The sequence below is a fragment of the Lygodium microphyllum genome, chromosome 30 (assembly GCF_053477565.2).
Source record: "Lygodium microphyllum isolate KBCC chromosome 30, Lygodium_microphyllum_v1.1.10, whole genome shotgun sequence".
In the NCBI taxonomy this organism is placed as follows: domain Eukaryota; kingdom Viridiplantae; phylum Streptophyta; class Polypodiopsida; order Schizaeales; family Lygodiaceae; genus Lygodium; species Lygodium microphyllum.
This window is the reverse complement of record NC_141164.1, coordinates 33,382,306-33,409,049: the sequence shown is the minus strand read 5'-3', so window position 1 is coordinate 33,409,049 and position 26,744 is coordinate 33,382,306. Positions and strand designations below refer to the sequence as shown.

Sequence of the window (26,744 nt, the reverse complement as noted above, 5' to 3'; positions counted from 1 at the left end):
CATATGCTTCTTTGACAACTTTTTCTACTTCAGAATGTACCTCAAAGTTTGACGGTTTGTCTGCATTGTAAAATCAGCCCCCAACAAATAATGTTTCCATGTATAGGCAGTGCATGAATTACAGCCAAGTGTGCGTTCTCATGGACCTGCAAATTCTTTTCTACACCTTGGAGAATTCAGCTCTCATAACCCACAACTCGACCGTCTTGCATAAGAACAACCCCAATGCTATTACCACATGCATCACATTGAACTACGAATGGCTTCATTAGATCAGGCAACACAAGCACAGGATCCGAAGTCATCTTTTTATTCAACTTTTCAAATGCTGAAATTTCCATTGCTATCCATCTAAATGGCAGATCCTTCTTTTGCAAAGCATGTAATGGAGATGCAATTTCAATAAGCCCCTGTACATATTTCTTGTTGTAAGAACATAAACCCAAGTAGCTGCGGATCTCATGCACATTTCTCAAAGGTAGCCATGATCGTATTGCCTTAACCTTTGTAGGGTTCGTGCGAATATCAATAGCCGATACAATATGCTCTAAAAATTGGATTTCATGCAAGAAGAATTTACTTTTCTTGTCATTGATAATTAGCCTATGCTTACGCAATTCATGGAACACAATGTCCAAGTGTCTTGTATGTTGTGCCTCGTTCTTTGAATAGACAATCATGTCATCAAAGAAAGTGCCCACAAATTCTCTATGTGGCCTGAAGATGTGATCCGTCATCCGATTACAAGTGATAGGAGCATTTGTAAGTCCAAAAGGCATAACAAGAAACTTGTACAATCCAAAAGATGACTTGAAAGCTGTCTTAGGCACATCTTCTGGTCTAATGCATATTTGATGATACCTACTTTTCAAATCTATACGGCCCCTTACAATCTATCCATAACATCATTGATCCGAGGAATCGAGAAGCGATTCTTTATCATGATCTTGTTTAAAGCACGATAATCAATGCATATATGCCATGAACCATCCTTTTTCTACACCAAAAGCTTTGGAGAACAAAAATGAGATAAGGTGAGCTAAATCAGCCCTTTTTCTAGCAGCCCATTCAGTTGACTCATAATCTCCTCTCGTTGGGCTACATTGACTTTGTATGGTGGCTTATTAGGTGGGCTACTTCCAGGGATAAGATCTATACCATGACCTTTTGGCCTTTCAGGCAGTATAGTTGCCCTGGGGATAACTAAGAGAATGAATCAACATACATTTTCAGAAATGACATGCGATCCTTCTCTAACTTAAACATGTGCCCAACATTCTCACTATCATTTTTATCCTTAATAAAAACCAAGTATGTTGAAATATGATTTTTCATTACTTTAGAAATGGCAGATGCAAATATAAAAAGGAGAGATTTACCTTTTAACTTTACATCAAGTGTGAGTATCTTTCCCTTATGTTGAATAGTGATATTTTTTACAAGAGAATCAATCATCGCATGCATATAGTGACACCGTGGTATACCAAGCAATACATCACAACCCTCAAGCGGAGCAATGAAGAACTCTTTGTTGTCTACATATCCGTGTATATGCAACTAAATCTTTCCAATGAGCGGTGTGACGAGCTCTGTATGGCCTTTACATGCCATTCCAACTTTCCCCATGGATCTCATCTTATCCTCTCTCATGCCTAGATGTGCTGCCATATCAACAGAGACGAAGTTGGCTTTTGCATCGTTATCAAAGAAAATTAGTGCATGTTGATCCCTAATTTTGCCCCATGCTGTGCACAACTTAGTAGCATCATCATTGGGATAATCATTAAGAATATTGGGTACCAATCCCACTGATGTTTTGGGCTTCTTTCCTTTAGAATCTCCGTATTTTCTGATTTTACAGCTTGCTGTCTATTGGGATAGTCCCTTGCAATGTGGTCCTCTTGTTCACAAAGAAAACATTTATTTGCAGCCATCAATTCCCTATATTGTGCCAATGTTTTCGAGCCCTTTCTTTGGTGTTTTGGCCTCTTTTCAGGCTGCTTTTCAGATCTTCCCCTTTTCTTAGCCTAAAACAACTTTTTATTTGACTTCTCGCTTTTCTTTAGGAAGCGTGATTCCTTCCCATGCAGCAAAGCATCAGCTCTAGCAGTAGTCTCTATGAGCTAAGATATGCTAGATACGGTGGATTTAATGCAAAAATCCTTGATTCCTTTGGGTAGCCCACAAATATATTTTTCCACTTGCTCATGAAGGGGTACAAGGCAATAAGGAGTAATAGGTAGCAATGCATCCCAAAACTTCTTATTATATTGCTCCAAATTTTTACATTCCTTAGTATTTAGCTTATTTCAAGGTATCATGATGTGCACCTCAAAGGTACTCCTCAACCAATTCGATGCAAACATTTGCTTGAATTGTATCTACATTAACGGTGCTCTATCTTGCATCAAAAGAGTGGACCACCATTGTAATGCATTCCCTTTCAAGAAAGTGGTTGCCTTTTGAATCTTCAAGGACTCGATGAAGTTCCCTCTTGAATAGGCTGCATCAAATTGCTAAATGAAAGTTAAAAGGTTTCAGTCTATCTTGTGTACCACTAAAAGACTCAAACTTCAATGCTTTTCCACCCTCATCATAGTCTTTCGTTGCCCCTTTGGATGTCAAGTTGTCATACACTGGCTACTGCAAAAAGGATGCATTTGCTAAATTTACATAAAAACCAATGCCAAACGGAGCATTTGCATGACACTGCTACTGCTACATGTTCACCTATCTCCATTGCCTAATGTGCACACACTAATCTCTTTTTTTTTTCCGTAAAAGGCAATTGTATTAATTACGAGAAAAAAGTACAAGTTTTCATGATTACAAGATACACGAGGGCTCTACGCGGACGTGTAAGATCCCAGTACTAAGCCACACAAAAGTTACACAAGTGATGGCAAAGACCCAGAGGAAATTGCCATATGCCAAGTAAACAAGTCCTCCCGAGAGAGCAAGTCCGAGTGTCGAATGAGATCTATCTGCCAATGCAAGAGACCTTTAAGCCGGGCAATGTGTTTCGGTACATTAGAGGCGGAATCAAAAAGAAAGGCATTCCGAGTGGTCCAATTGTGCTAGCATCCCCAGAATCTGAAGAAGTGAAACAAGATCTTCATATGCAACCATGGCGGTGCGGGGTATTTTGGTCGCACAAAAACCCAATTGAACGGGGTGAGCGGGGACCCCACCACTGTACGCCAAACCTGTGACAAGAGCGACAAGATTCTCTTGGCCAGCGGGCAAGAAATAAATCGATGCCGGGCTGATTCCACAGTAATGGTACAGAAGAAACAATTGCCATTCGAGATTCGACGCTTGGAGAGGGCCGAGGCAAGAGGAAGACCACCAATCATCACCCGCCAAAGAAAGACCTTGCATTTGAACGGTGTCTTATTCAACCAACCCTCCATCACCGTTGCCTTCCACCATGACTGAGATTTCCGCAAACCCCATACAAAATTAGCTTTAACAGCCAGCCATTGATGATCTTTCATCAGAAGATGATACACCTGATTAGCAAAGGCCTTTTCCAGACTCAACCGGCTTGCAAGGTCCTAGTCCTGCCAAGGACGATCCACCGCAAGGGCAGGAAAAAGTTGCTTGGCCCGAAGTACCAGCAAAAGCTGCTCCCATAAGTCATGGTAGCCACGCAGGATTCTGAAAAGTCTCCTGGCCGTACGAAACGAGGCGAAGACATTACGACTGGCAAGGGTGGCGTCCGCAACTGAAGTCACCCCCAGACGGGCCATGCGGTTAAATTTTGGTCGAAGCTCATGTTTGTCTTCCCACGAAAGTAATCTTGAGACTGCCAACAATTTCAATTGAAAGGAGTTAGCATGCAAGCGGTCCTTCGCTGGATGCCAACTCGCCTTTTGAAGCACCGCTTTCCAGGAGCCGACCAAATGCAATAATAGAGAGGAGGCGGGGCTGGAAAACCGAGAGTTTGCATTAAGGACATGCCATCAGGAGGCCCGAATTTGTGTATTGCCATGTCGAAGCCCGTTGTCCTCCAGAAAATAACGGGCTATAATGGTCCACGGGTGATGATCCACGCACATAGCGCGAAAAAGTGACCAACGAAGGGCCAGCATATGAGTTTCAGCATCCAAAATTGCCCCACCATCCAAGTGTTTGGGGGTACATGTATGTGACCACGAAATCCACGAAATACCTGCGTGCAATGAATCCTTCTTCCATAACATGAAACGAATAGGGCGCGTGAGAGCCTTCAAAGTAGTAGGAGTCCAGGGCAGCAATGGCAAGAAATATGTGAGCATTGGCAGTTTAATTGTTTGCGCCACTTTGAGGCGGACATGAAAGGGCCACGCTTGCGACTTCCAATACATAAACTTAGCTGCCAGTTTCTGTGAAATCCACTCCGGTAGCTGCTTTGGCCGAACATCAACACCCAACGGGTACCCAAGATGCTTGACAATGGAGCCACGGGAAACAACTTGACCCTGCCAACCCAATGACTGTAAATCCGACTCCATGCAGCTGAGAATGGCTGATTTGAAGGCATTGATGCGAAGACCCGAAGCCTGACCAAAGAGTGTCCAAACATCTAATGCCTTGCGAATGTTGCCCTTGTTTGCACGCAAAATCATAAAGCTATCATCAGCCAAAGATTGGCTAATGAAGTGCTGTCCCAAAGGAAGAGACAAACCGGCCAGCTGATCAGAAGCTGCCATTGAAGATAACATTGAAAGAACCGGGTGAGTCGCTAGGGCAAAGAAGAGAGGACTCAAAGGGCAACCCTGTCTCACCGCGCGTGCAAGGACAAATGGCTCTGTAACCCCACCATTGAGCATAACACGCGAAGAAGCCTCAGCACTAATGGTGTAGATCAATCGGGACATCCGCGCACCAAAACCCATAGCGGATATAAGTTCAGCAATGAAAGACCAATCTAAATAGTCAAAGGCCTTTTCCAGATCCAACTGAATCATTACCACTTCCTGGCTAGAGTGCCTTGCATAGTCAATGGCCATTTGCACATTTAAGATATTATCCAGAATGTTGCATCCCTTAATGAAACCATATTGAAGAGGATGCACAATAGCTGGAAGGTGCTTGTGGAGCCTATTCGCCAGGGCTTTGGAAAAGATTTTATACATCGAGCCCATCAATGAAATTGGTCTCCATTGTTGCAACATTGACGGCGAAGGAACCTTTGGAAGCAATTTGATAAGGCCTTCTTTCCATGAGGAAGGCATGACTCCTGTTTCCCAAACCTGCTGAAACATAGCCACCAATGGCTTCACCAGTTGCGTAGCCGAGCACTCAAAGAATTCATTGGTGAGGCCATCCCATCCAGGGCTTTTATCCTTGGGCAGATGTAACAAAACATCCATAACCTCCTCCTCACAAATATCTGCCTCCAAGGTAGCTCGCATATCAAGTGGAACCTGATGGCGGACCAGATCATAGAAAACTGAACGTGCATACGTAACCTGGTTAGAAGGCGACGAAGATGAACCAAGAAGATCCCGAAAATAATTCTTGCACATATCGACAATGGTGTGCGGATCAGTAACCATGCGACCTTCTAAATCCTGAAGTCTGGTCATATTTTCTCGAGCAGGAGAAGCATGCAAGGCGCGAAAGAACTTATGAGTCTGGCAAGCATTATCTTGCAAATTGTCAGTCAAATTGTGTAATTTGGCCTGCTGATAGGATTTCAACTGAAATTCTTTAATAAGATTGGCCAATTGCTATGCCAATGATAATAGAAAATCATCATCTGGGGTATCCACCAGAAGCGAACGAACCAAAGCCAGTAAGCCTTCCGCTGCATGGCGACGCCGCCGACAAAGAGAGGCATGATGTATCCCATATTGGCGAGCGACCCGTTGCACATTAGAGACCAGTCGTTCAAAAGAAATTGTGCCCTCAGAGGCAAAGTCCAATAAAAATCTCTCAATCAATTGCTGCATATAGCCTTGAAAGATTGAATGCTTCAAATAAGAAGAGTTGAAACGTAAAGGGAGTCTATCCAACAATTGCATAAAAGGTGCAATGGGTTGTGCTAGTATCTCAAGTTGGAGAGGGAAATGGTCGGACAAGGCATATTGCTGCAATACTTTCATTTCCAGCATCTCAGGAAGAAAGTCATCATCCTGCATGATGTACATTCGGTCCAACCGCGACCATGTAGATGCATACTGTGCTGAATGAAAAGTAAACCCTGGAGAGGATGGTTGTAACCAAGACCATAGATCTTGCTTAAGAGCCGCAAGAGCAAAGGCATTCCACGCCCGACTTTCCGGAGCATCCATCACGGAATGCCCTGAAGTGGACTTGGAAGAGTCAACACACATATTAAAATCTCCCATCAAGAAACCCCTTCTGCCAAGTGACATGGAGCTCTGCAAAGTCTTCCAAAGATCCCGGCAAGATAAAGGGTCATTCGGAGCATAGAGGCCCAACAACCATAAGATCTCTCCTTTAAATAAAATTTCGATTACCACAAAGCGGCCTTGCACATCATTTTTAATAAGAATAGGCTGATATTTCTCATGGACAATCATAAGCACTCCAGAATAATGCACAGCATGTGTCCCTGCATAAAATAAGCGGAAACCATGGAAATCCACCACTTTTCCTGTATCATCGTGACTCTTGTGCTCCACCGCACACAAGGCATCCCACTGATTCTCATGCAAGACAGTCCACATGGCATATTGCTTATGGCGAGAACAAATGCCTCGCACATTCCACGTGGCTATCTTCATCTATCTGAAAAAAGAACAATCAGGAAGGAGGCACCGCTTGCCTCGATTTCACCTTGTCTGCTAGAATGTCAAGGACACTATCATCCAGAAAATCAGCTAAGACTGCAAAAGAATTTGGCCGGCCAGCTTTAGAAGTAGATGGGATATCCACAATCTTAGGGGTGGCGCGGGGATAACGACGATCCCAGGGTGTAATCACATTGCCTTTAGAATCAAATGCCAACTTAGTTGGCGGGCCCTTGGGCCCATCTGTATATGCTTTCCTCGTAGACTGATTACGGGGAGCAGAAGGAGCCATAGTACGCGCAACATGCTGTGAAGAGGACATTTCTTTCCTGCGCATATACGTGCGCATTGTATCCTATGACACAGCAGACCCAGAATCCGGCAAAGCAGCATCCAGCTTCTTTCTTTTTTTGGGACGTGCCTCTATCCATTCAGTGTTACGAGAATCCAAACCCAAAACCTGTTGTTTACCTTTATCCAAAACACTGGATGGTTGGGTTTCCTCCTGTGAGGGAGCATCAAGCACCATGTCATCCTTGGACGGCACAACATGCACATTATCTGAAGACGGTTGCCTCTCTGGGCATTCGGCCATAAAGTGTCCCAATTTACCACACGAAAAGCAGTGTCCCGCAAAGTTACCCCATTTCAAACGAAAATGTAAAGGATGCATACCCGAGCAATTAAGGCGCAGCCAGGCAGGCCTCTTCCTGGTAGTGTCCCATAACATACACAAATGGTTTCTATTCATTGCCCTTAGGCTTGGGGGGACCAGGACCGTTCCCACTACGGCCATGGCATCCTTTAACAATGGCCAATAAACAGCCGGGCAATTTTCCTCCTCAACCCACACCGGGCATTTACGTTGAAGCAGGCGCTGAAAGTCTGCCATAGGGCGCCATGGCATGACATGGACCAAGCGGCGATCAAAGAATAATGGTAGTTTGGACAGGAGCTCAGTCCGATGCTTGTTCGAGTTCAGCAGTACCTCATAGAAGCCTTGAGGGCCAACAAAAATCTCCTCAACACACTCCCCTTGCAGTAAATGGTGCAACCATTGGCGAATATGGGAAAGCACTGGGATCCTGCTAGCGAAGAAGAGTATAACTGCACGGTCATAAAACACTGAAAAAGAGCGCAAGACAGTTTTCGGATCCACGGTTGCCTCCAGGACCTCTTTAGTTCCCGCGTTAGAAAAAGCTTCATGATTATGCTGGACATAGTCGCCAAGCAACGTATTGGCAAACTCCAGCAAATGCTCCCAGTCAATCTCCTGGGAATCCATAGAATCAGAGGTCACCTGAGCATACAAACGATCCTGATGACCGATTATTTCTTCGGGCGTATGCTTGGAGCGTTTACCCACAGGCTGAAAGTCAGGAGCAGGCGGCATCTCCTCTGTACACGGCACCATATCCTCCGGTTCGTCTACATCAGAATACGGACCAAGAGCGGCTACCGTTTGTTCAATAAAAGCCATATCCAGGCCAGCCGTGCTTCTCTCTGATCAGAGGCGGGACTGCAAAATCAGTGCACCACCCGGATGTAGCAACCGGACTGCAACGGAGAACCAGACCGACACGCGTAGATGAACCGGGGTGCCGGGCAAGGGGTCAACCATAGGTGAGGCTTACACGCGGCTGCGGTAGGCCTACACTTTGACATAGAGCAGTCAACGGGGCAGGCGCCAAGGGATCAGGCACAGGCGGTGCAGAGTGTTAGGGGACTGCAGGTACCTGCGACCGTCTCTCTCTCTCGCTCTGTGCAGAATCCGCTGACCTGCAAAATCAGGGCACCGCAGGGCTGCAGCCACAGGGCCGCTACCGGGCACCGGTACAGAAGAGGACGGACTTGAGCCAGTGAGCCCTAGATCAACAGGGCGGGCGAAAGCCGTGGGAGTCCGTTGCGAGGCTCAGCTAAGCGAGTGGCTGACGTCGCGACGGGATGGTCCAGCAGTAGGCACAGGAGGCGAAGGCGGTTGTCTTGCGCAGGAAACGGGGCACCAGTGGACGGCGGGTCACGTTCAGCAAGCAGCAGGGGGTGACGGGGTATTGATGGGTAGGCAGAAGCGGGGCGCAGTGAGATGCCGGGGCAGAATGGACCCAGCACGAATCAGCGGGACGATGTCAGGCCGGGCGCAGGGCAGGAAAACACGTCTGCGCGTCAGAAGGCAGCTCTCTCTCTCTCTCTCTCTCTCTCTTGCCACACACACTAATCTCCCTCTCTCGGATTGAAGATTCAAAGTGACAAGACACATCATAAGCCAATCAAGAGTCCATGCAAAGTTCAAATTTGATACATTCTCAACTCTTTCAAATCACAATCAAATTTCAGCCTATCCTTAATTCCAAGGTAATCATCCATTTATATTGTCTAATTTCAAGGGAAATTGGGAGCCGGCATTCATTCCTTGAGCCCCATAAGCATTTGGGGATGCAGATACAGTACCGAACATGCGTCTTTGTGCCCTTGGCATAAAACCAATGCTGCTATACATAGGGTTTTGCATATTTCCAGCCATACTTGAATGCATTGGGCCTTGCACACCATGCATTGATTGCTACATACCATAGGGATTAATGCCATACATTCTTGTAGGCGGTCCCTGTCCAACCATAGCATGAAAAATCGTGCTTCCACCAAAATATCTTGGCTGCCCTATCATAGCATGCATGCCCGATTGCCCAAAATCCATTGGATTGGTACATGCGTGATGGCCTTGCATTTGCATTACTTGTTGTGTAGGTACCAACTCTTTCATTTCATTAGCATCTTTGGGAGTTTCAAATGAAGGGTTTGGCATTGTCTTTGGTGCACCTTGTTATTGTGAAGGTATAGAACACGTCTTCTTCTTCTTGCCTTTGCTATTGTGAGTCCATCGCACTGTATGAAGACATATTGTTGTTATTTGTCAATTGAGAGTAAAAATCAGCACTAGCACAAAGCTTTGGCTTGTAATCAGGTGCCTTGGGCCCATGAAATCAAGGGATTCAGTGGTATCGGAGCAATGGAACTATGAAACTAGCCTTCCTTCCATGGATGTGTGGCAATTCCCTGATTACAACCTATTTACAATCTTGGACGTTCATCACTAATGTGACTGAAACTTGGTGTTCAATAGTTTGTTTCTCAAATTGAAAACGTTCTTATGCTCTTAAGTAAAGGGTTGATTGTTGATTTGATCTATATGATATTTTTTGATCACATAAGCACAAGATTTTGAGGAATCACATAGATGTTTCTTTGTTCTTTTGGGTGGATGTTTTTCTATCATTTGAAAGTTGTAAGATTGGAGATTGAGATTTGTAAGTGAGATTGTAACATTGAAAGTCATGTATATGTGGAGAAGTTTTATGTGAGAAAGATGGGACAAATAACTACTAAGCTATCAAAGGTACAATAATTTTAACATTTTGAGAAGTTTTTCCGTTTGATTGCACCTTATTTGAACCCTTAACTATTCACTAGCCCTCCTTGCTCTCTCTATTGGGTCTTGGGTGTTGCGTTTCTCTCTAGTCCAAAACTTGACATTGCAATGACTGATTAGGCACATGAAGGCCAACTATGCCCCTTCAAACACAATTCCAATCGCTGGGAAGCATCTAAGAATATCATTCTTAATATGTACATGTTGGAATTTTTTATGTATAACCATAAGGATGCTCAAATTGTTGTGTCTTGCAGCCAACATAAAAAAGCAGAATCCATCATACAAAATACGAATAGCATAGGGTAGTTAGGTAGGATTAGTTTGATCCATCCAGTCCGTGGAATTAATACGGTACCGAACATACATAAAAAACTGCTAGATAAAATTTGCGGTTCGTACAATCATTGAAAAATATATAGAAAATTAATGGATAGTCTAGTAAAAATTACTTATTTTAACATGAGTCTTGGTTTTAACTTTTAAAAATCACAACTACACATGAGAGTTAAGTTTCAAGTTTCAATAATACTTCATGAACATAACAAGTGAATGAGACAAAATGTATTTTTAATTTCATTTATAACATGTGCAATAAATCAAAAAAGAGTCTTGGGTAAGTTACAAGTATCTTATGCAAGACTCAAGTATAAAAAAGTAGAAGATACAAATATCAATAAGCATCTAGAGGATGCAAAGGGTACTACTCAAATAAGTTCTTAGACTTGCTACTTAAATGAGATACATGGTTATCACTAGATGAGTTTGATATGTGTGAAAAAAAATCCCTATTGCTAATGAGATTGCCATGCTCATCATACTTTGGCTCTTTAGCAGGAGCATTCTTTGAAGTAGGAGCAATTTGAGCAGAAGAGCACACTTAAATTTTAATTACCTAAGCTAACACTCTTAAAGTCACCTTTTGCATGTTGGATAACTAATACCCAAATGACTCTCACTAAAATAGTAGCTTGACCAAAGAGTTCCTTTTCTAGCACACAGTGGTAGCAAAGCCCATTCTCCTTTGGTCTCCATAGTTTATTAACTCCTGTAGAAATTTACCATGCAAAGCGTTCGAGAGAAGCATCTCTATCTGAGGCTAGCTCCTGCCTGTAAAGAGGGAGTAACTATTGTAAGCAAGATGCAAGAGAGTTGCTAGATCTCTTCATCAATTTCCATCTCTTTTCAAAGAGAGAAAGGATATCATCTTGTTGTGGGTATCTTCCAAAACACCAACAACGCCACGATTATGAAAAAAACCTAGAGGCATAGAATTAGTTTAGCTTCCTTATTTAACAAAGATTGAATTTGCATTTTAAAAAATCCTAATTACAAATTATTACCGTAAAAAGCCTTATAGTGGCTCTCTCCATATTCATCATGCGAAGAATCCTATACAAGATGTGATCTCAATGACTAAGGCTCGCATGCCCGCTTAAAATGATTCTTTTAGGCAAAGTTGTTGAGTGGCTTTGCCCTCCTTTATGCTTGTTATAGGCTGCTCGCCCATCCATATTTTGAATACCTCGAATACCATACACTTTTGTAACTTTGCACATCATAGAGTCACTCAAGGACTAACCATGTGATGGCGAAGCGGGTATTTGATGGCATTTCAAATTCTAGATCACTATAAAATGCTAAAAGTGGTAAGCACTTTTACATTTTTTGTGATGAAATTGATGATTGCATTTTCATTCGTTGCTATTTTCTTCACCCACTCAAAGTTGCCTATATCCTCCATGCGAAGGGCAAGACAATGTGGCATAAGGTGTCCACACTATAGGGGGGAATCCCTCTTCAAGCAATCGTTCCATCCCTTCAACAATTTGAAGCAATATGACGACTTGGACAACATTGCTTGGTCCCACCTACATACACATAGAATATTGTATGGCTTAAAGATAGAGGTGGGTAATCAGGAAATATGTAGAGATAATGTCTCTACTAATGGAGGTGGAGATAGATGTAGAGAGAGAGATGAAGATATTTAAGATTCAAGAAGTATAAAAGTTTAAAACATAAAACATAAAGCATTAAAAATTATATCCAAGAAGAATAAAAAATGAAAGATAAATCATGATTTGTAAAACATAAAATGTTCAAGAATTTGGACTCACGTCTATAATGGTTGCCAGATGTACTTGTAGATGAATTGATTGATCGTCCTATTCCTCTTTACGCTTGTATGCATGGCAGGCAAGAAGTAAGTACGAAGAGGGCAAGAGACCAGTATATTAATAATATCTCTCTTCTTTCGATCGCTCCATCCATCAGAGAGGATGAAGTATCCATACTTTACTCAATTTGTTCAATCGGGCTCGATGGACTTATTGATTGCCTCCATCTTCTCATTTAGCTTCCTTGTGCACATGTCATTGTAGGTAACTCCATGCCACTCCTCACGTGGATCCATGATGGTGATAGCCTTCGCCATTCTTTTCCACCTATCTACTCTTGGAATGTGGAAAGAGAGATCGCACTTGATGATGGTTCATGCAATCTTGATTTCCGCATTTCTTTGTCTCTCTCGAATGAATGAAAGTGGACCTGAAACACATCTCATTGCTTTAATAAGCATATGGGTGGCCATGGTGACGGAGGCAGCTGAAACCTAAGGGAAATCTAAGGGATCTATGAATCCCTGTATAGTAGCCGTAAGTGTAGTTGAAGGGATGGTCGTGGGTATGCATGTGTTGGGGGAGAGTATCCTTGTCAAGCGGAGGCATCCTTGTGTCCACCACCACAAGCCAATGTCCGAGAGAAGGGCCCAAATCTTTCGAGTAAAAGGATAGGAAATGAATATATGACGAGAAGACTTTACCGCAGTGGTACAAACGAACAATTCCAATTACATATACCTCTACGGTGGAGGGTCGGCGCAAAAGGGAGGCGTCCGATCAACATTCTTCAAATGAATAAATTCCATTTAAATGAATACATTCCATTTGAATCACGTCTCATTAATTTATCCCTCCATTATTGTCAATTTCCACCAAGCTTTAGATTTATGCGATCCTCAAAGAGAATTGGCTTTGGTGGTGATCCATGTGCGATCTCAACCAATCCTTTTTTTGTCACCCTACCCACCATGTTTGTAGCTAGCCTTATTCTCTTCTCTCTCTCTCTCTCTCTCTCATACCATCTTGTGCCACCTTGCAAATTCCCCTCTCCCATTGGACAACATTGGACCTCCATCTTGTGAACTTACACGTCTGAAGCATTGCCTTCTTGTCCTTCTACACTACAAACAACTTCTACATGCATGCCAAGACCAACAATAGAACTGCAGCCCGTAGTTCACTCATATCACCATCACTAGTTTGGCTAGCCGTAACTTCTGCTCGTAGCTTTCACTCTTCCCTTTTGGATTGGCCGCACCTTTCTTGTTTGAGAGAGAGAGAAATGAAATGATATATATAACGTCTACAAAAGGCCAAAATGACCTATGAGACCATGAGTTACAATCATGTGTCTGATGGTACAACTGTCTGGGAAAAATATGTAGCACAAAGCAAAATAAGAAAGGAAACTAACTATGGCTATGTGTAAACATAGAGCTCTATCTAGTAACAATGAGCTCCAAATGGTACAATCTCATGTGGGTATGGAGGGCCTAGCTCTAACCCGAGCAATAATCCCCTGTATCCGCCTATGAAGGTGTTGTCGGTGTCTATGTCGAGGCCTAGGACGTCTGGATCGGCTAAGCTGAATGGCTCAATCAATCAATACTCCTTGTCTATGTGTGGACTGTGGTGATGGGAGAGGCTGTCGTGTGGACTGTGGCTGTAACTGTATTGAAGTCTTCTGAATCTCCTTTGCAAAGAAGTCAGTGAGCTGCCTCTGCGAACGGCCTCGGTGTCCTGGAGCAGCTATACTCCTAAGGCGCATGTCACGAAGCCATCGTATCTCAAGAAGAAAGAGGCCAAGGCATCACTGATCGGTAAAATCCATGACTCTGGATAGTGGTCCAAATCTGTCTCTAAAGAGACAGTGGAAACGACCACTATGCTGGGCAGCGGCATATATAATGCTCCTCTGTCTCTGGCTCTAATTCGCATATCTAGCATATGCACTCCTCTGGTGGGATGAATCTATATTTGCCAGTCTCAATCTCTAGCTGTTGTTAGGAGGTGCACAACTAGCCAATAGTACATTTGATCCCATGGAAAAGGTGGGTGTCCATGTATCTCGGGCGAACTATAAATCCATCGTCAGTAGTGTGAAGGAAATGCTCGCGGTAGAAAGCCATCTTTGTCCCTAGCTCCTGCCTTGGCATCAACCATGTCTGCCTGATATCCAACTGGGTAAGATCCATCCTGATGATGTTGCGAATCTCTAACCTGCTCGAATCAAGAGATGGTGCATCAAGGGAGTACTGGAAGGGGGGTAACTTGTCCATGCTAAAGCCATGCAGCTCAAACCAGTCTGACATCTATGCATACCAACATGAAGTATCACCCTCTCTAGCAAGTTTCTTGGAGGACTTAAGGGCCAACTGTGCATATCTGTGTCTGGTAAAGTCCCATAGGCTATGTATGTATGTGACCGATCGGGTGAGGGCTTCTACCACAATTGGTGTAGCTGCTAGCCCGGTTCTGATGATCTCATGTGGCACTGAGGCCTTACATCTGATTATCCTGGATATCATGGACACTAGGGGTTTCTCCATTGACCTCCATCCGTCATAAGTGCGCCTTGATTTGCTACGGTGGTCAAGACTGGGCCCCCATATTTGTACTCCATAAAGTAGTGTGGATGTGACCAGTGTATCGAAGAGCCATAGCTTGGTGCGGGGTTCTTGGAATTGCACCTATGAGCACATCCTCTCCAAACCACCTAGTGCCGTGTATTCGCGAGTTAGTCTAGTGTCTGCTACCTCTCGCATAGAAAAGGTGGGCCCTGTGAATAAGACTCCTAGGTATGTATAAGAATCCACATTCTCTAGTTCCTCAGATCCATATGTCCAAGAGAGAGAGAGAGAGAGAGAGAGACAGAGAGAGAGAGAGAGAGAGAGAGGGAGAGAAAGAGAGAGAGAGATTAATGTTAGGCAGATAGACATTTTACAAGGACAGATATGTGCCGAGGAGGCAGCAGATTATTGAAGAGCAGAGACTGTAGACAGTGCATCCTGCTGCTGCAGTGAGGGAGCGAGCGAAAGAGAGAAGACAGCGGTATGGCTGGCCTGGATATGGATTTTCTCGACCGGACGGTGGCAGCCCTTGGCCCTGATTCCGATACCGAGGAGCCGGAGGATATGGTGCCATGCACGGAGGAGCCGCCTCCGGGTTCTGAACTGCCGCCGGCAGGCAAACGCTCTAAGCACACTTCAGACGAGCCAATGGGTCCTCAGGACCGTTCCTATGCGCAGGTTGCCTCCGAACCTGTGGATTCGCAGGAAATAGACTGGGAGCATTTGCTGGACTTTGCCAATACTCTGCTTGGCGATTATGTCCAGCATAATAATGAAACTTTCTCTGCTGCGGCTGCGGATGATGTGCTGGAAGCGACAGTGGACCCAAAATCAGTCTTGCGGTCCTTCTCGGTGTTCTATGACCGTGCAGTTATACTTTTTTTCACCGGCAGGATCCCAGTGCTCTCACATATTCGCCAGTGGATGCACCACTTATTGCAAGGGGAGTATGTTGAGGAGATCTTCCTTGGCCCTCGCGGCTTTTATGAGGTGCTGTTGAAATCTGAATCGCATCGAGCTGAGCTACTGTCCAAGTTGCCACTATTCTTTGACCGCCGCTTGGTCCATGTGGTACCATGGCGCCCTATGGCTGACTTCCAGCGTCTGCTTCAACGCGAATGCCCGGTGTGGGTGGAAGTGGAAAATTGTCCAGCGGTATATTGGCCATTGTTGAAAGACGCGATGGCGGTTGTGGGCACAGTGCTGGTTCCCCCCAGCCTCAGGGCTATGAACCGAAACCGTCTATGCATGTTATGGGATACGGCCAGGAAAAGGCCTGCGTGGCTTCGCCTCAATTGCGCTGGCATGCATCCTTTGCATTTTCACCTGAAATGGGGCAATTTTGCCGGACACTGCTTTTCATGTGGTAAATTAGGGCATTTTGTAGCTGAATGCCCGGAACGGCAACTGTCTTCTGAGGAGGCGCAGGTTGTGCAGCCCAAGGATGACATGGTGCTTGATGCCCAGACACAGGAGACCCTTCAGCCCCCTACTGTCATGGAAAAAGGTAAACAATAGGTTCGAGCTTTGGATTCTCCTAGCTCTGATTGGATTGAGGCACGACAAAAAAAAGGTAAAAAGTTGGACGCAGGCCTGGCAGATCCTGGGCCTCATGTTTCCCCGGATTCCGTGCGCACGTACACGCGCAGGAAAGACATGGTCACCCCACAGCAGGTTGTGCGTACCATGGCCCCGTCAGCCCCCCGCAATCCGTCTTCAAGGAAAGTCTATTCCGAGGGCCCCAAGGGCCCACCTGCTAAGCTGGCGTTTGATGCGAAAGGCAATGTGATTACTCCTTGGGATAGGCATTATCCCCGCCCTGCTCCCAAGGTAGTGGATTTCCCTTCTACCTCTAAAGCAGGTCGCCCGAATTCATTTGCAGTATTGGCTGATTTTCTGGATGAGGGTGTCCTGGATGCCCTCGCGGAAAAGATGCAATCGAGGCAACAGGCGCCTCGTTCCTGACTTCCTTTGTTTGAAAATATATGAAGATTGCCACGTGGAACGTGCGAGGCATTTGCTCTCGCCATAAGCAGCATACCATGTGGTCTGTCTTGCATGAAAATCAGTGGGATGTATTATGTGCAGTGGAGCACAAAAGTCATGGTGAGGCAGGAAAGGTTGTGGATTGTCGTGGATTTCGTCTGTTTTATGCAGGGACACATGCTAAGCATTATTCGGGCGTGCTGATGATTGTTCATGAGAAATACCAGCCTGTTCTTGTTAAAAATGATGTGCACGGCCGCTTTCTGGTAATCGAAGTCCTATTTGAAGGTGAGATTTTATGGCTGCTGGGACTTTATGCTCCCAATGATCCCACATCCCGACGGGATCTATGGTTGACTTTGCAGGGCTCCATGGCACTTGGCCGCAGAGGGTTTTTGATGGGAGATTTCAATATGTGTGTTGACTCTTCGCAGTCCACCTCAGGGCATTCGGTAATGGATACGCCAGAAAGCCGGGTGTGGAACTCCTTTGCTTTGCACATACTTAAGCAAGATCTTTGGTCGTGGCTTCACCCTTCTGTTTCAGGTTTTACTTTTCATTCTGCGCAATATGCAACCACTTGGTCGCGATTGGACAGAATGTATATCATGCAGGGGGATGATTTTCTTCCCGAGATGCTGGAGATGAAGGTCTTGCAGCAATATGCGTTGTCGGATCATTTTCCCCTCCAGCTTGAGATGCGGGCACAATCTGTTGCACCTTTTATGCAGTTCCTGGATAAGCTCCCTTTACGCTTCAACTCCTCTTATTTGAAGCATTCAATTTTTCAGGATTATATCCAGCAACTGATTGAGAGGTTCTTATTGGACTTCGCCTCTGAGGGCTTGGCTTCGTTTGCACGCCTGCTCTCTAATGTGCAGCGGGTTGCTCGGCAGTATGGGATTCACACTGCCTCTCTTTGTCGCCGCCGTCGACTTGCAGCAGAGGACTTATTGGCCTTGGTCCGTTCCTTGCTTCTGGATTCCCCAGATGATGATTTTCTGCTGTCACTGGAGCGGCGTTTGGCCCATCTTATTCAAGTCTTTAGCTTGAAATCTTATCAGCAGGCCAAGCTGCATAACTTGACTGACACATTGCAAGATAATGCCTGCCAGTCTCATAAGTTCTTTCGCGCCTTGCATGCTTCTCCGGCTCGCGAAAATATGACTCGACTTCAGGACTCGGAAGGTCGCATGGTCACTGATCCGCAGACCATTATCAATATGTGCAGAAATTATTTTATGGATCTTTTTGGTTCTTCATCCTTGCCGTCTAGCCAGGTTACGCATGCCCGCTCGGTCTTCTATCAGCTGGTCCACCAGCAGGTTCCGCTTGATATGCAAGCTTCTTTGGAGGCGGATATTTGCGAAGAGGAGGTTATGGATGTGTTGTTGCACCTGCCTAAGGATAAAAGTCCTGGTTGGGATGGTCTCACTAATGAATTTTTTGAGCACTCAGCCACGCAGTTGGTAAAGCCTTTGGTGGTCATGTTCCAGCAGGTTTGGGAAACAGGGGTCATGCCTTCTTCATGGAAAGAAGGCCTCATCAAACTGATCCCCAAGGTCCCTTCGCCGTCAAAGCTGCAACACTGGAGACCAATTTCGTTGATGGGCGTGATGTATAAAATCTTTTCCTAAGTGCTGGCAAATCGGCTTCACAAGCACCTTCCAGCTCTTGTGCACCCCCTCCAATATGGTTTCATTAAGGGACGCAACATTTTGCACAATATCTTGAATGTGCAAATGGCTATTGATTATGCGAGGCACTCCAATCAGCAAGTGGTCTTGATTCAACTGGACCTGGAAAAGGCGTTTGACTGTGTGGACTGGTCTTTCCTTGCAGAGCTTATGTCTGCTATGGGCTTTGGGATCCGCATGTCCCGATTGATCTACACCATTAGTACTGAGGCTTCTTCAAGAGTTATGCTTAATGGTGGGGTCACAGAGCCATTTCTCCTTGCACGCTCGCTCAGACAAGGCTGCCCTTTGAGTCCTCTCTTCTTTGCCTTGGCGACTCACCCGGTCCTTTCAATGTTATCCTCCATGGCGGCTTCTGCCCAGCTGGCAGGGTTATCTCTTTCTTTGGGGCAGCACTTCATTAGCCAATCCTTGGCTGATGACTCCTTTATGATTTTGCAGGCGGACAGGGATAACATTCGCAAGGCATTAGATGTTTGGACGCTCTTTGGTCAAGCTTCTGGTCTTCGCATCAATGCCTTCAAGTCAGCCATTCTCAGTTGCACGGAGCCTGATTTAGAGTCATTAGGCTGGCAGGGCCAGGTGGTTTCTCGTGGCGCGATTGTCAGGCATCTTGGATACCCATTGGGGGTGGATGTACGGCCAAAGGCCCTGCTGGAGTGGATTTCACACAAACTGGCCGTGAAGTTTATGTATTGGAAGTCGCAAGCCTGGCCGTTCCATATCCGCCTCAAAGTGGCTCAGACAATTATGCTACCAATGCTGACGTATTTCCTGCCATTACTGCCATGGACGCCCAGTACTCTGAAGGCTCTTACTCATCCCATTCGTTTCATGCTATGGAAGAAAGATTCACTGCAGGCAGGCATTTCCTGGATTTCATGGTCACATGCATGTACCCCTAAGCGCATGGGTGGTGGAGCTATTTTGGATGCAGAAACTCATATGCTAGCTCTTCGTTGGTCTCTGTTTCGTGCCATGTGTGTGGATCATCACCCGTGGACCATCATAGCCCGTTATTTTCTTGAGGACAGCGGCCTCCGCCAGGGTAACACACGGCTTCGAGCCTCATGGTGGCATGTCCTTAATGCTGACGCTCGTTTCTCCAGTCCCTCTTCCTCTTTGTTAGTGCATTTGGTCGGCTCTTGGAAAGTGGTGCTCCAAAAGGCCCGTTGGCATCTTGTAGGGGACCGCGTGCAGACAAATTCTTTTCAGCTGGAATTGTTGGCGGTATCCACATTACTTTCATGGGAAGATAAACATCAGCTCAGACCAAGATTTAACCGCATGGCCCGTTTGGGTGTGACTTCGATTGCAGATGCTACCCTTGCCACTCGCAATGTCCTTGCATCATTTCGGACTGCTAGGAGACTTTTCAGGATCCCGCGCGGATACCGTGATTTGTGGGGGAAGCTTTCCTCGGAACTTCAGGGTAGGCAACCCTTTCCTGCCCTGGCTATGGATCGCCCTTGGCAGGACTGGGACCTTGCAGGCCGGTTGAGTCTGGAAAATGCCTCTACTAATCAGGTGTATCATCTTCTCATTAAAGATCACCAATGGTTGGGCGTGAAAGTTAATGCTGTTTGGGGCCTGCGGAAATCACTGTCATGGTGGCAGGCAACGCTGATGGAGGGATGGCAGAACAAGACACCTTTCAAATGCAAGGTCTTTCTGTGGCGGGTAATGATTGGTGGTCTTCCTCTTGCCTCGGCCCTTTCCAAGCGTCGAATCTCGAATGGCACTTGCTTCTTCTGCACCACTTCGGCGGAATCGGCCCGACATCGTTTTCTTTCTTGCCCGCTCGCCAAGAATATCTGGTCACTCTTGTCACGAATCTGGCACGCGGTGGTGGGGTCTTCACTGACTCCCTTCGATTGGGTTTTTGTGCGCCCGAAGTATCCCACACCACCACCGTTACATATGAAGATCTTATTCCATTTTTTCAGATACTGGGGATGCTGGCACATTTGGACCACCCGAAATGCTTTTCTCTTTGATTCGGCTTCTAATGTACCGCGACATATTGCAAGGCTTAAAGGGCTCTTGCATTGGCAGCTAGATCTCATCAGGCACTCTGACTTGCTCCCTCGGGAGGATTTGTATTCCTGGCATTTGGCAATTGCCTCTGGGTCCTTGCCATGATTGGTGTAACTTTTTAGTACCCTAGTCCGGGGATTTCCCGCACGTTGGCCTATGGCCCTCGTGCCTCTTGTACTCGTGTAATCATGTAATCTTGTACTTTCTTCGTAATTAATACAATTACCTTTTACGAAAAAAAAAAAAAAAGAGAGAGATTAATGTCTACAAAAGGCCAAATCGGCTTATGAGACCAAAATGTTACATCTAAGAAGTCTGAGAATTTCCCATGTCTCAAAAAAGTTGTCATCCAATGGTATGACCAACTAAATGGAGAAAAAACACAAAACAATACATAGCTGATGAGTACAAAATGTTGTTTATGACAAAGACGATGCAGTTATATCACCTTTGTTTGTGGCATTACTACAATGAGAGGCCACGCAATCTTAGACTCAGTAACCAATTGAGTGTTTGTGGAAGCCATAGGAGGGTGAGGTGGTGCCATGCAAGGTAAGGGCCCTAGGCTCATGACTACTCTCCACCATCCCTTCATTCTCTAGAGCTTTGGGCCTCTATTTCTTGTTTGCAGGCTCTCTCTTTGTTGGTATTGTCTCCTCCTTTGTCTAGTAGTACTCCATTTGTAGCACTCACCCTCACTCCTTCACAGCCTAGGTCTTTTGTCTCCCTCATTGCTGAAGAAGGCTTGCTACTGTCATGTCTTAGGGCATTTTGCTTCAAGATGTCCTATTGTCTTGAAAGTGAGGCATTGACCAAGTAGTCTTTTGTGTGTGACCGGTTGGATGAGAAAGCTTGCGTGGATAGAGCGAATCGTGATGGTATGGGGAAGTGTGTATGAGGAATCTGCGGCGGACATGATCACTTGGACACATGGATATCTTTGTGGGCCTTTTGAGACCACCTCGGCAAAAGTCCTCTCTCTATATATAACGTGGCCAAAGGTACTACCAATCTTGGAAATATATCAACCAAGAAGCTATATCCTCTACAACAACTACGTACACCATCTCTCTTTGACAACCAACTCCCCCCTTCTTCCCGCCACTACCACATACACATACACACCCAACCCACCCATCTACACACACCCACACATCCTCACCCCCAAAAGAAAAAACAAAAAGAAACAAGAAAAAAAGAGTTATGGAGTTGCTACTTTTTTGAACATATGCACATTGTAGTTTATGGAGAACATAATAAGCTTGCCTTTTTCAATGCAATGATATGCAAGCTTACATGGTAGAGTCATTTTTAATTATTCAATGGTTGTGCTCAATTCTATTGTCTTTTTGGATTGTAGATTGAACATGCACAACATCTATCACAAGAAGCGTTACCACGTTTTAGCTCCTTGGGTGTCATAGCATCAATGCAAGTAAGTTTTCCTTATAGAAAGATGCAACTTCTCCTTTGATTTTATAAATTTAAACAAATAGTTTATTTTGATGGTGATTATAAACTAGATATTGGTTATTTAAAAATGTTAACTTTACCAAAGTAAGATTTTTTAAAATGAAATTCATTTGAAACCCCGAATTTCCTCACCACATTTTAACTCGTTCTGTGTCATAGTGTGAATGCAAGGAAGTTTTGTTTGTGGGGAGATGCAACTTCTCAACTACTTTTATCAATTCAAAGATACATTGTTTTGGTGAAGATTTATAAAATTAATAATTGCTTATTTAGAAATGGGAAATTTACCAAAGCAACAAAAAAATATTAACTTGTAAATATATGCTTGTCACTTTGATAGTTTTTGCATTCAAGACTCAAGAGAGGGTTTGGATTTCTTCAAGTTGACAATGTGCTCTTAGTAGAGGATTACTCGGTGGCTTATTGCAATAGGAGTCAATATTTAGACCCGGACTGTGACATGCATGATGGATTGTTGGAGGTATTGGGTATGTAGTAGGAGACCTCTCTAGAGATTGTGATTTTTTTTTTTGCAAGTAAAATGTGGCTGATTATATTACTCAAAAAAACTGATTACAATGGACTACTCATGCTCAACAGACAAGCTGAGCTGATGAAAAGTCACTGATACATCATATATACAAGCCTCTCAAGGCGGTCTGTGGGGGATGGGGGCAAGAAGCAATGGAGGGGGGGTGTATCACCATCTGGGGCTGCCTGCCTGCATCACGAAGAACAGGTCCTGGCCGCCCCAAGTGTGCATGAAATGACATCGGAGCTTATCACGAGCCTTGGACTCGCCCTTCACCTGATCCCATCGGCCTCGAAAGGAGTGGATGATGGAGGTCCAGAGCTTTGCTAAGGTCGCCTGTTTGAAAGTCTCTCTCCGCTGAAAGCCTTCTGGAGAGATCCATTTGTAGAGACACTCAAGGATGTTTCCTTTTGTGGATGCACCACTAGATTGGGAAGGAAGGTTCAAAATGAGCAAGATTAGTGTGATGCCAGTGTCAACTCTACATTGAATTGCAAAGGTATCTCACTACGTTTTTTGACAACTTCAAAAGGAGATTGGAGGATAGTGTTAGATTTAGAAAAACTTCACTCTTTTTGTATTAACTAGTGCATGGGCGCCTAGAAGTTGGCACTTGACTAGATCTAGTTGCTTGTGTCAGATGTGGAAAGCTAGATGGGACATAGAGATGTTGTATATGGGATTGTTCAAGGGTTTAGGAGGTTTGGGGGAGAGCCCTTAGAATGTTGTTCCATGGCATAGGAAAATCTATGATTGTGACATGGCAGATGGTTGCTTGGATCACAGACGTCCTATGAATATAAAGATGTATGGGGGACTCATACCTTTCTCATTTGTAATTAGCTCTTGACTAGAATTGCCATGCCAAATTCACAGTTAGAGTGGACTTAGGGACATTGTCACAAATGGGAGCTGAAAGCTTGCACCATTGCTTGGTATATTTGGACCACTAGATGTAGTCATGCCATGGATTTATGGGACATATCCACCACAAAGACTCTGTCGGTAGGATCTATTGAACATATCCATCGTAGACACACACTCTCTAGGATTTCGGTATAGTCTGCCCAAAAACTCCATGGGAGATGGGAGAGGATACAGGGCAGCTTAAATACTATGAGGAGGAGGAGAGACTTTTCTCAAGACCTAGAATTCTGACACTTTCTTTCATTATCAACCATGTGTGGTTTGGCAATATAGACCTCCTAACTGGTTATTTTCTGTGTCCTTGTAAGGGACTTCCCTTTTCTATTTTGAAAGTCCCTTTCAAGGGCATTGTAGCCAGTAGCCAACTCCCATTGGCACAAAGAGGGGATATCAAATGAGTTCTTATATGACATTTGGAGGAAGCTACATGACAACTTTAGGCTAGGAAGAACTCTCTCTTCCTATGGCTTGTAGCTCATAGGAGCTTAGCAGTTGGAACTTGGCTTGGATACAGTCGGGCCCAGTGGCATGCGGGAGATGTAGCAAGCAAGAGGAGAGATAGAGACACTACTCATGGGACTTCCCTAAAGCCTAGGAGGTATGAAGGAGAGCTCTCAAGATAATAATCCATGGCACAACAGAGACCATGGTGGTGACCTCAGGGGTTAGAGCTTGGGTCACAAATAGAGGCCCAACATGTGGCTATGAAGATGCTTTGAGGATCCTTTTTCTTCTATCATCATTAGACAGTATCTGAGCATGATCTCCACTCTAGATTACTCTTAGGCTCAGTGGACCCAAGGACACTATCACATAGATGGGAGCTGATTGCCAATATTGTAGCCTGGTACATCTGGACCGTGATATGCAGTTATGTTATTGACCTTCAGGATGTATCCACTGCAAAGACTTTTGGAGGATTCAAATAGAGATCATCCACATTCTCTGTGGGAGATGGGAGAGGATGCAGGGCAGCTCTGAGAGGATGAGGAAGAGAAGAGAGGCCTTCTTGCAGACATGGGACTTGCACTTTCTTCCATACTACCCCCTCAGATGGTTTGCCATTATAGCCCCCCAGATTGGTTGTTCACTCAACCATTGTGTTTGAGATGTACTTAGTTACTCTTTAGAGAGTTCCTTCCACTTTTTATTCTGCCTTAGGTTTTTCTCCGAGGTGTTATTAATAGAATTTTCTTTTCTGAAAAAGAAAAAGAACCCCCAACATCTAATGCCACAACTGTGTGCCTACCAAAGTAAAACCATCAATTGAATGTGGATCATCTACATGTTCAGCATCATCCAACTCTCTCTCAAAGGTATCCAGTCTATAAGGACTCATGAATAGTGTTCCAATCAAGAAAATGGTGCAGGCATATCTGATAATATTTGCAACACTTCTATAACCATCAAACACAACCTTGAATTCAGAATAGCTATGGCTGAGATGGGTATCAAGTTATTACTGCCTAGAATGCTAAGAATGTCTTGTAGAGTATTTGAACCACCTAAGGCTGATGTAAATTTTGCTTGACTAATTCTTTTCATGGCATATGAGGCATTGTTAGCACATGAGCTTGTTCCCCCTTTAGTGCATTTGCTATTGACTGAAATAACTTCCTGTAGAAAGTGATGTTATTTCAAGCACCATTGTCAAGGTACCATGAGTCAAATGCATCTGATGATACTGTCATATAAGCATTACAAATAGAATAATTGCATGGAAAAGTGACAAGAAAAGCCCAATCTTGATTTTGTGTAAAGTTGGCAGACATTTTTATCCCTGCAGTGGAGCAGCTGGTATTGCAAGTCTAGACTCTTTTTTCCTGATATCATGACCAAGTTTCCTGTAGTAATTGCAATCTGCTCCTTTTTCTTCCTGTATGCTGATTATTGCATATCTAAGGTATTTCTACCGGTTTTGGGTGTGCCAATAGTTTTTTTTTTTTTGGTTTTGCTGATGGAGTGTAGGAAAGGCCTGCTGTGGATTTAAAGAGGCATTTGGATTCCCACACACTGCTTTTCTTGCCACAATGATGAAACTAGTTGATCAAAGCTTTAGTAGTTGGGATTGCCAACAATTTATAATTTCAATGTTGTAGCAAGTCATTGATATGACTTAGGAAGCCTATCAAGGGTTATTGGGACTAGTTATGCATTTGGAACAGATTCACCCACATTTATGAGCTGCTCACAAAATTCCTTTACCTTAGCATGATAAGCACTGATGTTATCACTGTTTTGCACGCGCACATTATCTATCTGCTTGCACAAGAAGGCAACTCTAGCCCAATTACAAATGCTTCCTTGGCTGTCTTGCAAGATCTGACAAGACAGATGATAAATCCGTTGCATGAGTAATGCAATCAAAGTATGTGCCCCAGCACACCAGAACCGAGTGCCTTCAGTAACACTATCTGAAGAAGAGGGGGCAGAGTGCACCAGTGAGGCAAGTCTCATGCTGGGTTCCTGCAACACTGCTCCAATTGTTATCGATTGCATTGTCATTGATGCATTGGTAGTTCAGCTGCATAGAAGGATTGGGACACTCGAGATGCCCAACCATTGTCACTGATTGCATTGGCAGTTCAGCAGTCCATAATCCCGCATATAGGGTCTGCTACTTCATGAGTAGCATGGCTCACACTTGAGCAGATGTTTATTGGAAAAAATGGGACATGCATTTTTTTCTTAAAAAAAGAGCTTGAGAATGTGAAGATGGATGAAGTTGATGCCATGCAGAATCATCTTAACAAAATTCAGGACTTGCGTGAGCAGTTAATGAATGTAGATGAGTACTATTTTGATGCACAGATAATCTCTACTACTTTGAATTCCTTGCTTCCTCTTATTTGGCCTTTCACATAGCCTTGAATCTCACCATGAGAATTTCTCCACAATTACTTACCTTTCTTCACTTGGTTAGTTTATTCCTAGAAGAAGAGCAAACAAGAAAGAACAGTGGGGTGAATGTTGAAGCCTCTAAACAAGCTTTTATGGTGAGATAGGCAAGGGCAGGCAATCTAGAAATGCTATACAGAGTTCTAGAAGTTCAAGTACTTCACAGAGCAACAAGAAGCAGGGGGCACACAAGCCAAGAAGGGCAAGTGCCATTATTGTAAAGAGCCAAGGCACTACATCACAGAAGTAAGAAGCACATTGCCAAGGAGGAGTCAAGGATATCTGTTTCTAATGTATCTTCTATTGCTAGAGAGTCCGCGTCTTTTGTTGT

At 44.5% G+C, this 26,744-nt stretch overlaps 1 protein-coding gene across 5 annotated transcripts in view; it reads left to right on the top strand.

The window, feature by feature from the left end:
- LAF3 (Amidohydrolase family) overlaps positions 1 to 26,744 on the top strand; it is a 171,404-nt gene that overhangs the window by 114,252 nt on the left and 30,408 nt on the right. For 4 of the 5 annotated variants that reach the window (XM_087672307.1, XM_087672310.1, XM_087672306.1 and 1 more), the window contains one exon: positions 21,944 to 22,018. The exons of the other annotated variant lie outside the window; for it this stretch is intronic. In XM_087672307.1, the coding sequence (XP_087528433.1) occupies positions 21,944 to 22,018 (75 nt within the window). The remainder of the gene's footprint in view (positions 1 to 21,943; positions 22,019 to 26,744) is intronic. 5 annotated transcript variants of the gene reach the window in all.